The sequence below is a fragment of the Epinephelus moara genome, chromosome 23, assembly GCF_006386435.1.
Source record: "Epinephelus moara isolate mb chromosome 23, YSFRI_EMoa_1.0, whole genome shotgun sequence".
NCBI lineage: Eukaryota > Metazoa > Chordata > Actinopteri > Perciformes > Serranidae > Epinephelus > Epinephelus moara.
Genome location: NC_065528.1, coordinates 7,088,543 through 7,104,303, shown reverse-complemented (window position 1 = coordinate 7,104,303; position 15,761 = coordinate 7,088,543). Strand labels below are relative to the sequence as shown.

At 41.4% G+C, this 15,761-nt stretch overlaps 1 protein-coding gene across 11 annotated transcripts in view; it reads right to left on the bottom strand.

Annotated features, from left to right (window-relative positions):
* Nucleotides 1-15,761, bottom strand: part of nav3 (neuron navigator 3) — a 397,873-nt gene that overhangs the window by 120,649 nt on the left and 261,463 nt on the right. For 9 of the 11 annotated variants that reach the window (XM_050035975.1, XM_050035968.1, XM_050035970.1 and 6 more), the window contains exon 5: nt 8,763-8,937. In XM_050035975.1, coding sequence (XP_049891932.1) covers nt 8,763-8,937 — 175 coding nt within the window. Of the gene's footprint in view, nt 1-3,512; nt 3,796-8,762; nt 8,938-15,761 lie in introns of those variants that run through there. The other 2 variants (XM_050035978.1, XM_050035979.1) reach the window with 2 other exon arrangements.

Genomic DNA, 15,761 nt, shown 5'->3' with positions numbered 1-15,761 from the left:
GACAACTGTATCATTGTCCAAATAATTATGGACCTGACTGTAGATTTGCTGCAAAGAAGCTACATATTCTGAAACATGGATGGTTCACCTCCTCAACCTAGCAGAACTTGAGACCTATAGTATACAATCAGCACAGTTTCAAGATGGGCACCAAACAAAATGCCTCCCTCTCTGTTCCTGAGGCATGACATTTGAATTATGCCCCAAAATGTGTTTTGTGAGGTCACAGCGATCTTGGACTTTTAACCACCAAATTCTAATCAGTCCATCCTTGAGTCCAAGTGGATGTTTGTGCCAAATTTGAGGAAATTTCCTCAAGGCCCATTGAAAATATCGCATTCAGGAAAATAAGACAGATGCTAGGTCACAGTGACCTTAACCTTTGACCACAAAAATATAATCAATCATCATTTTTCCAGTCATTATTTTTCCAAGGGGACGTTTGTGCAAGATTTAAGGAAAATACCCTCAAGGTCATCTTAAGATATTGCGTTAACAAGAGTGAAACAGAGGCAAGGTCACAGTGACCTTTACCTTTGACCACCAAAATCTAACAACTTTATTCTTGATTCCGAGTGGATGTTTGTACCAAATTTGGAGAAATTCTCTCAAGGCATTCTTGAGATATTGCGTTCACAAGAATGGGATGGACAGATGGACAAATAGACAACCCAAAAACATAATACATCCGGCCATAGCTATCACAGGCGCAAATGCATAAAAATCTGTTGCTGATTAATATTTTGGCCGCCTCTTCTTCATGCATCATTTCCTGTTATGCAGAAGTACAACAAAAGGAGGATTGCTACAAAAGTTTCAGGCCTTGCCGAGGTGATTTTCAGTCAATATCTTGAATAAATTTCATCATTCTGCCGAATCAAACCAGCCGTCACGGAGCATCTGTGATATTTAATGCTTTGTTCAGAGAGGTCGAGATTTGAATGATGAGGATCTTTTAAGGTGGTGAGCAAAATTTTAATTAGCTGTCCAACTCTTGAAAAGGTTCCCATTCTCTGTAATGCACACACATTTACATTCCTCACACACACACAGTCTTTCTCTATTTACACCTCTCCCTCTGGACAATTCACCTCACTTCTAAAACACCTGTGATAAAGTGCCGAGTCACTATACATTTCTAATTGACCTTGCAGGTTTTCATGATGCGGTGTTATGTAAATGAGCTCGGGAGCAGACAGCAGAACAGAGGGGGAACAAGTTCAGGGCAGTTTCACATTATAGAGGTGAGCACCTTTGCATCATGTTATTAATGAACTATATGATACATGACGTGTCGGTTAATGATGTCTGGCAACTAAATATGTTGCCCCTATAGCCCGCACGACATTTCATCTCCCTGTAGTATGTTTTGTGCTCTATTAAATACCCTGAATGGCGCTTAGCACACAGACAGGACAAGCTTAGACACAGATTAATGGAGCCTGTCACATTCGAAAATGCTTTTTCAGCATTTCGATGGAAACATTTTTTTGTTCCCATTTAAAGTGGGAGTCCAGTGCAAGGCTGTAAGCAAGGGTTATCTTTAAAGGCAACAAAGTCCACAGGAGTCTGAAGAAGGTAGTGTAAGTGCAGCTCATGTAGGAGGAGCACACAGTTGTATATGACAGTAAAAAATCAGGGGTGCTGTGGTGTACATTTTTCCACCGCAAGACCCATCCTGACCCCCCCTGCCCCCTCCTTCAGCTTTATAAAATGCAATGAAACATGAAGGCAACGGTATAGAGTCCCCAGCCTGGAGTGCTTATCCAACCCACAGCATTTAAGATGTTTCCAATGTGGAAAAAGAGACACCAGAACACACGAGGGCAGGATCTAGGACTAGGGAAAGGGGATGGGGTGGTGGTAAAGAGGAGAAGGAGGGGAGGGTACAGTCTGTCACTTTTGATCCAATACAACATACATCAACAAGACCTTCGTTTAATAGTCCACGACACTGCGGCGCACATGCGAGCGATATTGGATGCCTTCACTGTCCTATTAAATGTGAGTAATATCAGTTTCAGCTTGATTGTAGCCGCAGCCCTGAGGGCAGACACTAACGGATGGGTATGAGATCCAAAATGGCGTGAGCTTAGGCACTCGGGCCAATGTGATGACAGCAGGTAATGACATCTGACCATCGTGTCCAAAGGAGGGGTCTGTCCAACGTGGCTCTCTTAAATTAGCTACTTCTTGTATTATTGCTTGGACGCAGACTCACACATGAAGTCACATTTCCACAAGAGCATGCTGCACAGTTAACTCGGTATCAAGTGTTCACTAATGCGTGCTATATGGCAACATGTTGCACTGAGCATCCACTGCTGTGGAAACTAGTTTTGCATGAATGTTGCACAAAGAAGAATCTATAGTACACGTTGAAACCCTTGAATTCATTCAATATGTCAATAAGTCCTCCAACCTTAACAACAAAAATAGGTAATTTAAGTTGCCCTAATGGCCTAAGGGTTGAGGGGTTAGGGTGCTGACAATGGACCACAACATCTAGGTTAATCGCCGGATTACGCTAGAAAGAACTACTTAATATATTTTGTCTGACTATGTTGGAAGACAAAAGTGTTTGTAGTTGCAGACTGGCTGGATGGATGGATAAAGTTTCTATAGCTGTTCAACCACTGAACTAGTATTTCTGATTAAGTACAATACTGCCTTTAGCCCAACTCGTGAATCTTTGTTACCTGTCATTTCTCTATTATCATCTCTCTGATCAAGACACACAACACTCCAGAATATACTATAAACTAGAAGGGCACTGGGAAAGTGAAGACCTCCACTAAGGCCAAATTTAGCCCATGGCCCATGCTACACCCTTTATCCAATTTTAATGACGGTTGGGTCAGTAGTTTTCCCTTAATCCTGCTGATGAACTGACAAACAAACCAACAAAGAAACTGAACCGAAAACGTAACCTCCCTGGCAAAGGTCAAAATGAGTAACTTGCCACTGCCTTTCAAAACAACCCATATGAGTATTTCGTAATTTGACACTCCTATCGGGAGAACATCATAATTCATTAGTGCTTTCAGAAACTGTTCGAAAAATAATTAATATTATTTTTTTTTATGATCTGCCAATGCTACGGTAGAGGTTAGGGTTTAGGGAATTAGTTGAAGTTACGGAAAGATCAGGTTTAAAGAAACAGTGACTGTTAGCAAGACACTGGATGCAAACAATGGTGACTTTGGTGTCAAACCAACACCAAACCATCCACTCTGACCTTGTCCCTATGGAGTGTTGTGGTGATACAACAGTAATACATCATTATCGACTTGCTCAGCTACAAAAAACCCTACAAACCCTACAAAGAAATTGCTTATATTGTGTAGTACTCCACTAATCAAACAAGCTGTAGGCAAAGCTAATCAATGACTTCAACTAAAACTGACAGTATCCAGTGAGAAAGATATGATACCTATTAATAAAAAGCTTAACACATCTCCATGATATATGACAGTGTAGAATCACAGGACAAGCAGAACCAAAACATTTACCAGTTCATGATGCCACTGACACTATTCCGTTCTCCTCATATCACCATGTGTTTCCCAGATAGATCCAAACTCTGTTGCCTGGATGTTGTCACACACACTACACAAGCTAAAACTGTACCTAGGAGACGAGTCGGGCTTGGCCAGGCTGTTGGCTCTCCCATAAGGCAAACGGCTCTTCCTGTCGCGAGACACGGCGGTTGGCAGGCGTGAGGTGCGCCAGACCAGGGGGTCAACTTGTTCGCCCCGGGACATGGTGAGTTAAAGAGGGAGGGTTTGCTGTGCCCTGTCAGGCCTGGGCCCCCCTGCCTTCTAGAGCACTGAAAACCTCCCGTGGCTCCGGGCTGTCGCGATCTGTCCAATGGGGAGTTCCCCTCGGACACACACACACACACACACGCATTCAAACACACAGTCAAACACATCCCATCCCTGCCCTAGAGACACACCAGTCAGGCCAGCAGGTGCTGTCTATAGAAAGCTCCCCATATCACAACTGTAGATGTGCAGTAGGCCAAATGTGTGTGTGTGTGTGTGTGTGTGTGTGTGTGTGTGTGTGTGTGTGTGTGTGTGTGTCTTTCTGTGTAAATCTGTGAGACAGATAATTTGATAATTCTAAAAGCTTAACATTTTTAATTTACAACATCCATTCTTCTGGCTTATCTTATATTTTATGAAGTTACTCAGACATGCTAAATCTTCAGGGTCGGCTGGGGCTTACAGGAATTCATCACTGTGGAAAATTAGAATAAGAAAAGATTTTTTTATGAATACGTTTAATTACATTTCAGTGTTTCCAAAGGTGGGTGAAAAGAAAGAGGAGCCTGCGCACCAGCCAGGCATGAAGCCTCGAACAAAGGGAACACTACGAATCTTAAAAAATTATTTGAAGTTGACATGGCACAATATAAAAAGTGCAGAGAAAGCAAACTTTAAACATCAGACGTATCAGTTTGTGCAGTAGTTAGAAGCTACTTCACATGCAGTGGATAAACTCACTTCTCTACAGGGAGACGCAGTTATAGTATAAAACATTATTCCTGAAAAGGTTGAAGCACCAAACACAATAACAGAAGATATTCTCCAGTATATCTCAAGGATTTTGTTATCATCTCATTTAAAAGGAAATGAGCAAATTTGTATTTTGCCTCCAGCTCTGATGATAAGCTTATGAGATAAACACAAAAGAAAGATAAAAAGAAACTCATTTTCTCTACTCTATTTATGAAGTTCGCTGGCTGTGTTTCCATTATAACTGTCTTAAAAAAAATTCAAGCAAACATTTTAAATGTCACAATAAAGAAATGCAAATTCGACACATTACCAACTGGTTTGGCGCCAAAAAAAAACGGGCTCCGCAAGTCATGGTTTGATCAGAAGTTGCCACATGGCTATAATCCTCCAGTAAACAGAGTACTAGCAGTAGAGGTTGCAAACTAACAACAAAATAAGTTGCCTTGGCCATCTAACCCAGTGATGTAGACTTGAGATCTGCCTTGGTCTTGAGACCGGTCTCAAGACCATTATTTGAAGGTCTTGGTCCAGATTTTTGCATGGATTTGTCTCAGTCTCAAATAGGGCTCAGGATTTCATTTCAAGAGTGATCAAGACTGCAACTTCAGGAGTATCGCTAACTTGCCTGCGCAAAAAAGGAGTGTTGAATAAAGATGGTTAAGTCAATCTCATCTCCTTAGTATTTGTTTGCTCATAGAAAACTAAAGAAAATTCACACATAAAATTCACCTCTGTAATGCCTTTTGATTATTTAATAAGACATTTGTCATAGTACATTTATACAAAGACTCATATCAACAGTATGGCGATAAGAGACACTGGCTGAAAAAAAACCCCACCACGTTAACCTAGGGTTGGCTTATACTTTCAATTTCACTGGCGTGTGTTTCCAAATAGTGTGTACAGTAAATCATATTCCACACTGACTGACAGAATCTTATAGATTTTGTATCAGCTTGTTCCAGCTCTTCAGTAAAGCTATATAATCTTTAAACTGAATGAAATATTCAAACCCAATACTACATGTTTTTATAGCTGCTTCATTCCATCAAATCCAAGCTGTCTTGTGCATCATTTCATACAAATTCCCCCCAAAGTCTGCCTGAAATATTTGATCTCCTTCCTCTTTGAAAACCCTGCGATCTCCACTAGGATTTAAAGTAAAGTTACGTGGGTTCAAATGATGTTTGACTGCACAGCATGAACTTGTGATGATTGACGTATACCAGTGAGTCAGCTGCATTTTAACAGGTCAAAGCATTTCAGAACCAGAAGAATTTGATTTTATTTCCTTCACCAATATGAAAAATACAGCAGTAACATCGCAGTATAAAAACACAATAAAAAAAACAAGTGGATGTTGTTTGGACATTGTTTTCTTGTATTTCTGCTGGCACTGAAAGTAGCATGGGATGCAACATGTTTGAGTCACACAGTCATTGATCTGGTTCACTCGTCGTCTACCACACACAGGCACACTTTAGAACCATTGGACCATTATTAACCACAAGCACAGTCAGAGTTAATTACACTCTTCCCTACTTACGTGATACTAGGCCAGGTTATACTATGCCTCCAGACTGTTCTTCACACAATATTTGGGCAAAGTATTTCCATTCTTTCCTTGATTTCTCTACCCTGAATCATCAAATTCATTCTCCACACCTTTTTGAACTTTCTTGAGCCACAGAGAGAGGCTGAATGGCTCAGACTTGCCCCCCAAAACTCAGAGATTAATAGCTTACTTTATCACTGACAGACACGGACTGATCCTCTGACCTCCACTGTGGCCTTCAACGTTCAGACGTGATTAACTTATTAGCCCAGGGGAGTGAGACATTACTGGGGCTGTGGACAGCGAAGGCAGAGGGTCTAATTTGGAAATTAGCTGAGCCACTTCTCAACAAAAGTCTTTCAAGAAGAAATTCGTCCATGAATTCATATGTTCTCCTTCTTATAGGTGGGGAACTGAAATATCTCATCAAATAATAACTCAAGAATCTCTCAGCCAACTTGTATCCTCCTCGTATTTTATGATGTTGAACTTCTGTCATGGCTTTATCAGTATGTGTATTGGTTTGGCATGCTTGCCAGGCTGGACTGATACAGCAGTGTGTTTCCAACTTCAGTGTTCGGTGTGTGTGAGCGTTCTCCACCTGTTGTTGGGGGGAGGCAGTAGTGTGGGAATGGGAGGCAGCTGTGCCCTTAATAACCCCCCACAACACACACACACACACACACCAACACACGATACACTGACCTCATTGCTACCACCTCCTAACCCGTCCGAACAGAGTGGGACTGAGTGAGACTAACTGCTCTTATTGCACTAATTCTATACACACACGCGGAGAGACACACACACACACACACCCACAGTACTGCCAAACAGAGCGACCGTGCAGTAACTTGATCTGGTTTGGGGGAATGCTGCTCATGTGTGGCATGTCAGGCCTTCCTTTAGATGCTCTACTGAGGCCTGCTCTGTCTATTTACATCACACAGGGTCAGGCCTCCTTTGCTTTTACTGCCTTTTACTGCTTAGCTGCCTACATGCCAACACTTCTAATGTACAATACATGTCTTCATATTATAAAGTACCTCATGAATTGGACTTAAGATGGACTGTTGAAAAATCGACTCAGCCAAACCAGAGATATAGGCTGTGTTTAAAATCACACAAACATATTATTCAAAGTAGGTATGACATAAAACTGAATGTGTGGTGCATTCATACTGATAGTATGTGGATTTCGTCTGCACAAGAATTCCCCGTCCCAGACGTATACTACATGGGCAGGAATGTTTGAGTATGAGACTTGACCTTACTGGACATACTCAACTGCCCCACAATGGCAAAGATTTTGAGCCAGGCAGTACGTTAGTATCATAGACTGTACAAAATAATGGACATAGTCACTGTGGCATCACCCATTGGTTTGTAGACTCCTGTTTTGAAGCCTAAGTTTAGCTTTTTTGTCATCGCCATCTTGGATTATTGGAGCCAGAAGTGACCATATTTGGGTGAGGGGGTGGAGATAGCCCTGATGCTAGCTGTTAGCTTGGTTTAAGACGGTTCATTTACAACTATGGTTAACTGTCATAATGCTAATGCAAATTTTTGCCAGCAAAAAACAAAATGTGCTTACCAAAAAACACCTTAGAGGGTCTTTTAATACAACCAAACACTGAACAATACTATATAGGTGACCAGAACTTACAATTAAGTCTCATGAACTGTAACCAAACTCAAAATAGAAACAGCTACAGCTACGCCCATACTATGTGAATTGGGGGTTACGCCATAGTTACGTTAGGCTACCTAACTTATGTTGTTGCATGGTAGCATCTTGACAGACAGTTAACAGACAGCACCCACCTGTAACTTGGTGAGTTCTATAAAAATTCACCCCCTGTACAGTCCTAATGTACAATGAAATCAGCTTTACAGACCAAAACCATGTTTTGTACCAGGTTGTAAACATGTTTATTTCTGCTGTAAGGTTGGGCATTTTAACATCTTTGGGGTCTATGGGGAACGACTTGGTCTTGGAGCCAGCCACAAATGGTAATTCAAGTAACTGCAGTTTTTGGCACTTTCGTGAAGTTGCCGCTTGGTTAGTATGCAATTCTGAACACAGCCATTGTCTTTTCTGTTCCACACAATCTTCCTCTTTGGCAAAACCTGGCACCTATATTACCCACGATGCAACTTGACCACTGGTGGACTTTGCCACCTTCAGACAGAGCCAAGCTAGCCAACTCCCCCTGCATGCAGTCTTTGTGCTAAGCTGAGCTAACAAGGCTGTAGCTTTATATTCATCATACAGATATGAGAGTCAACCAGAGAGTGAATATTTTCCATACATTCTGAGGCTAGGCCTGCATTCAAAATGTAAATCTAATGTAACTGCTCCCCTCCGCTGTCAGCCAGCTTGACTCTTCCCTGTCAAAACTTCCTTATGCAGCAAAAGCCCGAATGAGAAACATTTTCCATGAAGGCTGTTATTCATTTTGCACTGAGAGGCGGTGATATCCAACAAATTCCTGTTTACAAAAGCTCAAACTGGACCTAATTAAGCATCCAAAAGTGATAAATCAGTCGCCCTCTATTCCAGCATGGACCCTAAAAAATAATTGGTCAACTAATTCAAACCAGTGACATTAGCTTGCTTCTGCAACCTCTCGGCTACCTCTGCCCCAAATGAGACCTGAAATGGTATCTGGAGCACGACGTACCTGGACTGCATCTCTTGTGTCTTGAGGCTGCTGGCGGACGGTGCGGTGCTGCTGGTCTGCTGGCTGAGCTCCACCAAGGACTGGTAGTACTGCTGCTGTTGCTGTTGCTGCTGCTTGTAGCGCGACAGGATGAAGAAGAGGCCCAGGATGCTTTTTAGGTTGCCATTCCTGATCTCTGTAGGGACAAGACGGGAGGAAAATGTGAGCATCTACTTGGTACTTATAGTGCTACTCCATCGTCATATGAATCCATACATTACAACTGTGCACAGGGCTATACAGATTTACCCTGACCCTGCTGTAGAATCAATCCATTTTCTTGGAATAAAGTCATTTTTGCAGACTTTTGTTTTTCTTTTGTCTAGAACCAAAGCAGTGTCCTGTGACGCTAAAAATGAATATTTTCCAGACCATTTATTGTGTCTTTCAAACACTGTAAAGTGAACATATGTTGAATTTTTCAAAAAACCCACTTGGGGATGGAGCTCCAGTGCAGCTGTTGTGCGGCAAGCCTAAGAGTTTCATAAGAGTAATTATACACTGGCGTTAACTGGAGGAGATATTGATGTACTGTGTATAATATGCAGAGTTATAGCATTGACCATCACTTAATAGTATTCAGCATGAGGTAACACTTACCCAGTACCGGAATAATTTAAACCACTGCTCTCAAGAAGAACCATTTGTCACAGATCCAGACTAAAGCATCTGCTAACACACAGCTGGTTCATTTAGGAGTGAAGCTCAGCATGGGAACTCCTGACTGGTGTTTAACTGGCAGACGTCTGGTGTGAGGGCAAGTCGGAGGCCAAACAACCCAAAATATACAACAGGAACTTCAATTACAGTTCTGTTTTTGCCATGAAAACAGGAACTGATGGTTTACTTATAGATGCTGCTGGTACAGTAGCGGGATGATAGCAGAAGTGAGACATTTCTGTATATTAATAAAGGTGAAATCATAAAAATGGTTGAGCCAAAATGGAGAAATGATAACAGCTGTGTGTGAGTTCACAACATAAATTATACCTAAAATAAAATCAGCTGAGACAGTAAAGCAAATAAGAGCAACGGAAAGATAAAACACAATGATCCAAACTACATTCAACAGACTTAAGAGCAATGTGGTAGAGTTAAAGAGATTATGTTCCTGTTTTTGATCTCCACCAAACTGCAGCCCTGCAGATAAAGTTACCCTTTACATATGCTGAGCTGGCAACAGCAAGAAAGCTCCTAATCAATGAGAAACTTTGTCTGGAGTGTTAATCTTATCCTCAACAGTTCCTGAGTTCATCTCAGACAAAACTCAAACAAATGCATCCCTCGCCGACTCCTTCACACACAGCCGAGATGGGATTCAGCAGTCACAGAGGCGGAAGAATTGATCACTGTGGCTAAGGCACCCATTTGTGAAATGGACTTTTCAGATCAAACCCTCGGCGGGAGCTGGCACACAGAGGCATGGGAAGGATAGCAGCGGCTGACGCAGGGCTTTTTTACTCCATTTTTCAATTTGGTGGGGCTCAAACATTCTCCCCAGCCATCCATGGCTACACTGTGCTGTTTGGAGACTGTGAAAGTTGGAGAAGATTAATCTCTTGGGGGTGTTTTCCATTTTCTAACACCCAGAGGCGGTAATTTATACTGGGGCCTTAGAGAGAGTCTGAACAGCAGCATTTTCTGTGCTTAAGGGAGAGACAATGCTGCAGATTCAGCCGCCCAAAGAGCCGATGTGGACCAACACTGGAGGCAACTGGTAAAAGTTACAGAAATGATCATGATGAGGACACGTGGAAGAATAATACTTCATCCATCCCAAAAGGGAAGTTGCCCTCGGGGTCAGGGTCGGCTAAAGAACAGCACATTTCATGTATTTTATGTCTCACTTAAGGAAACTTTAGCAAGGTGTAGGCTTCCACCAAGGTTACATTAACAGGCAGTTCGGAAACTGTCCTGGGGCCCCAGAGCTCTGGGATCTCTGCTTTATGCTCATTTATTTGAACAATTGTTCAGCATTATTCACAGTGAAAGCACAGTATCAGCTGATGTGATAAGGACCTTAAAGGGATACTTCACCCTCCTGATGATCACTTGAATATTAGTTACCCTGTGTTACACTAAAACCATGAAGAACATGTATTAGTTTATTTGTGTTACTCTGCAGCTTTGGTGAATCTGAACTAACCCTTTACAGCATCAAAGTCACACAATGACACAAACTAACTGATCGAGGCAGTGGTAGACAAGCAGCCCCCGTGTTATTGCTTTTGTCAATGGAGTCTAGCTTTGAAGAGAGCATCCTTAAGTTTTACTTTTAGTTCAGGACCCCTTTAGAATAGGAAAAATGAGACTTGGATTAGTTTTGTGAGAGTTTGTAAATAGATGTTTTGATAAAGTTTTGCTGTTGTTAAACGCTGACCCTTATGACCTTAGTTTATCAAGAATTTTCCCTATTTTTGGATTCTTCGTTCAATGCGGAGGCACGCTAGAAAAACAAAGTTATCCTCACAAATCCAACAAAACCTGGGGAGAGCAACTGATACACAAATGGTCATTTAGGAGGGGAAGCATTCCTTAAAAGTGGGTCATGCCCTGCGTCAAAATCTAGTTTTACAGTAAAACCGTCATGACTTCCTTTGTGCTTTTATGTTCCAAAGTCCAATAATCATGTGTTTGACAAAATTACAAAACAACAACTCTTGGACTTGTTGTAGCATGCAAAAAGAAGTACATATTGTACAAATACCAGAAGGAAGAGGGTATTTTTATGTATCCAGCAGCTCAGTTTTGCAAGGGACCCGTTAATGCGCATAAAAACCTTAAACAACGGCTTCACGATTAGAGGATAGTCTCATCATATTTGGTTTTAGCTGAAAAATATTATCATGCTTTGCATCATGTAGATGATCTATGTTTGATACTATTTAATGTAGTATTTACATATTTTATGTCTTTCTCCCCAGTAACCAGCTCTTCTTTTCTATGCTGTGATATTATTTTTTATCACATTATGTTGAATGTTATGTTATCTAGACTTAGAAACTACACTGAAGTGCACAGGATTAGCCCAGAGCCTCTCCAGCAGCAGTAGAAAAGTTAGGATGATTAATATTTTCAATAATGGACATCATATTAAACATTTGATCAAATGAAATTGTGTTGACTGTGAGAAAGTAAAAGACACTGTTTTCCAAGACAGAGCAGGGAGAATCTAGTCCTGATATCATCTCACGGCAGACGGTTCAGCCACAATCCATCCTCTAACATCACTCCATCCATAAATTTGTCATCCTTTGTCTTCTTAGAGATGAAGCCTGTTTAGAAATCTCAGTCACACTTTGGTTCTTTGGTGTAAGAACTTCAGTGTGAGAACATCAAGGTGGATGATTGGCCATGCATGATTTTGACATCAGAGACCTGAGACCATGATCCATTTTTGCTTAGGGTTAGAAAACTAGAATATGTAATTGAGGTTAGGAAAAGATTGTGGTCTTTTTATTGAAAAAGTCAACCAAGTGATAAAAATCAAACCAACGTTCTATATAAACATTTCATCATTATGTTGATATGAAACAATTCTTTGTGTGGTATTACATTTCTACAAAATGTATCAGCCAATGCAATGTAGTTGTATATGAACAGGGTTGTTCTCGGCCAACTGATGCTTTATCTTATAATTATTTTGGTGCTGCTGCAGAACATTCGAAGAAGAATTATCTGCACTTGTAAAGTAGGACGTATGCAGGATTTATGCATCAAAAGGGACTTTGAGAAGTTGCTGCTGTGCAGCATTAAATATCTCTCTGCCCAAACTTCAAGCACTCTCACTGGCAACACAGACTAAAGAGCACCATACCGACTTTTCCTTTCAAGATGATGTACGAGAGATATGAGCACTTCAGATATTTTCTGCTGGACCATCAATTGTCATAAGTTCATCTGGCTTGAAGCTCTGCAAATGTTTCTGCTGAAAATTTATCATGAAACTCTCACAAAGTGTCACCTTTTGCTCTCTTTTCTGTTGCACCTTTCCCAACTATCTGAGAGTTTTGGGAGAAGTTGTGATAGAGAAAAGGATAGCTGGATTGCCTGAGACAGCGATAGGACATTGCTTTTTGCCCATTAGACATTTTTGTCAGCAATACACAGACTTTTTATCCCACTGAAAGCAGGAGGGCTCTTGCTGCTCTGAAGTTGCGTAGAAGATAAGTGTTTCTGCTTGGCCCAAGCTCAATGAAAATGTGCTTTGCTTCTGGGGGCCTTTTAAGTGGTTGATGTGGTTTCATTCATTCTTTTTTTCTTATTATTTGGAGCAGTTGGTTATTTCATGAGCCACAGAGGACTTTGGAGGAGTAGAAGGAGTGATCCTAGCATGGCTGCATAATACAAAGAAGAGGACAAATACTGTGTGAGCATTTAAGGACTATATATTCTGCTTTTACCTAATTAATCAACCTTTCTTGGGTTTAATCCTCAAACAATACATGTCCACCTGGGGTCCCTCTTTACAACTTCAAAGCTGGTTAGGTCTTTGCTTCCGCTGCTGCCCTCGGCTTCTTTATGTAAACTCGGTTTTAATTCCTAGGAGTTCCCAATAAAGTTTTCAGACAACTTTTGTTGAGTTCTGCTGCTGTGTTTTGCTTTCTAGCCCAGTTCTTATTACAAAGACAGCCAACAGGGTTTTTTGTAAGCAAAACATTAAACTTACCCTCACCCTGGGCCTCACCTTCTGGTCAGAGAACAAGCGTGTACCCCTTACTGACCCAGCACAGTGGACTAATAAAATCAGACCTATTTAAAAAAAAAACTTTACACCTACTGAGATGAAGCAGGAGGGACTTTATAGTGGTAAGTGGGTCGTATTGTAGGTTGCACGCTAGCACTTTAACCATAAGGGGCCTGTCCTGCTATGGTCTCAGCTTCCCTGCAGTAGAAAGAGGCTTTAATGACCTGTTGTAAGGACCCCTCACTGTAACCCATTATCAACTGCAGGAAATGTGTGTTTCGGAGCTTTACACCTGCTTTTTAAGGCTGGTAACGGTAGACTGAACTTCCTGTGGATAATTATCACATTTCAAGTAGTAAAGTTTTTTTGCTGGTGTTAGTTTTGATGACTTTTTTTGCGTGGGTAAGTGTGGGTAGTTGGTAGTGCTTTTTTCTTTATAGCTAGATCAAGAAGCTAGAGGCACTCTGGTGGCTCTGCTGTACCTGTGAAAAGCGGTGCTAAATGCAGGTTCGCTGTAGCTGGGTTTTAACCAAATTTTCAGAAAAAAAGGGCAAAAGAAAATGCAAATGTATGTGTTGTTCCATCCACTACTGTTATGTGATTACTGGGAGTTGGTTTACCGTAATGCAGTGGGTGATGCTAATTCTACAGTTGGGTGCCACTGCAGAAGAGGGTGCAACGAGATACTGTAATGATAAACCACCAGCCAAACCTCAACAATGGTTTGTATGATGGATGTATGATAATGGAGAACACACTGGACAATGGTTTTGAACAGCCTCCAGAGACAACAAAGAGACATTGCAATGGCCTACGTGTTGACGATGTGTCATGACTCTACGTCATCATTTATTTGCTGAATCTGTTTCCATTGCACTAGATTACATTTACCTCTTTATCGATAAGCTAAGTTTTCTACCTTTGCCAAGCAGATTCTCAGATTTTTAAAATTTTTGACATTTCCACTGTGGCTATTTTCATGCGCAAAGTGAAAATAGGCATCAAAAGAGGTGGATGGAAATGCACCTACTTGTTTTAAAAAATCTTGCCTTGATTTCATTATGCCCTATAACCTCCCTTAGCGGAAACGTGAGGGGGAACCATAACACTTCAACATGATGAGTTTTTCCGGAACTTCACTTTACAGCCTCCCCCCAATGAGATGCAAGGGGACTTCTAGAGAGGTTATTACAATAAGTAGGCTCTCTCAAGAAAAAAAAAAAAAAAAAAACAGTTCCTGTATGCACATCAAACATTCAACTTTGTTTTTAAACCCACGCCTTGTAAAAGATAATAAAGACTGCATATGCCAGCCAACAGAATCTGGAAAGCCCTGGGCTCATTCAATTAGACATGAGAGGGCAAACACAGCCATCTAATTCCACTCACAAACACACGCAGCACAATGCGGAGTAAGTCTTGAGAATAAGGCTGACGGAGGCAGAGAGTGAGGTAGAGAAAGATGGACTGATTGAAGTGAGTGATGAAATGCAGCAGCAACAGTGATGGACAGAGTAACCCAATAGCTCATATATTTACAGACCCACTTTGAAATTCCAGGCTTAGCGAGTCACTTTGCTGTTTTTAGTGCTGTGTGTCGGGGGGGGCACAGAATATAGAGCTGTCGGTCAGTGTGTCAGGCTCTCAGAATATTTCTGCTGCTGGAGAGGTCAAGGGCACACAGTTCTTTTATGTTTAAAGGGGAGCAGGAATAACATGGGGCCTGGGCAAGCACAGGTCCTAAACAACAGCTGCAGATATTTTCTGCTAGAATCATTGAGACGTGCTTGTACCTGTAGGTATGGGATTTAATCAACAAGTCCTCCAATGGCTACAACCACATAGGTCGTATGGTCGTTACCCTTTAATATGACCCACAGGAGTGTTTCCTACATTAGCACTCCAACCAGTGTGGTTGACTTTAGCAAGGAGAATTCAGATTGGGCATCATCACGTTACTTTACATAATGTGACGACGGGATAGAATATGACGACGTGACATTATTTTAAGTATGTACATAACTTAGTAACTCAAAGCTGACCCTTGCTTTCACCTGAGACAGGAACAGCAGTCTGCCGGGTCAAAGGCCTTTGTTTGTTTGACCAATCCACTACCCTGTCAACCTCCACACACTGCCTTTGTCATTTTTTATACTATGTCATGATGACTTTGTTGCTCTTCATATTACATCACATAGACTTTGTTGCTCTTTATGCTACGTCACCTGACATCCTCCTTTGCTCCCATCATTATTGCTTTGGTCCCTAAAGGT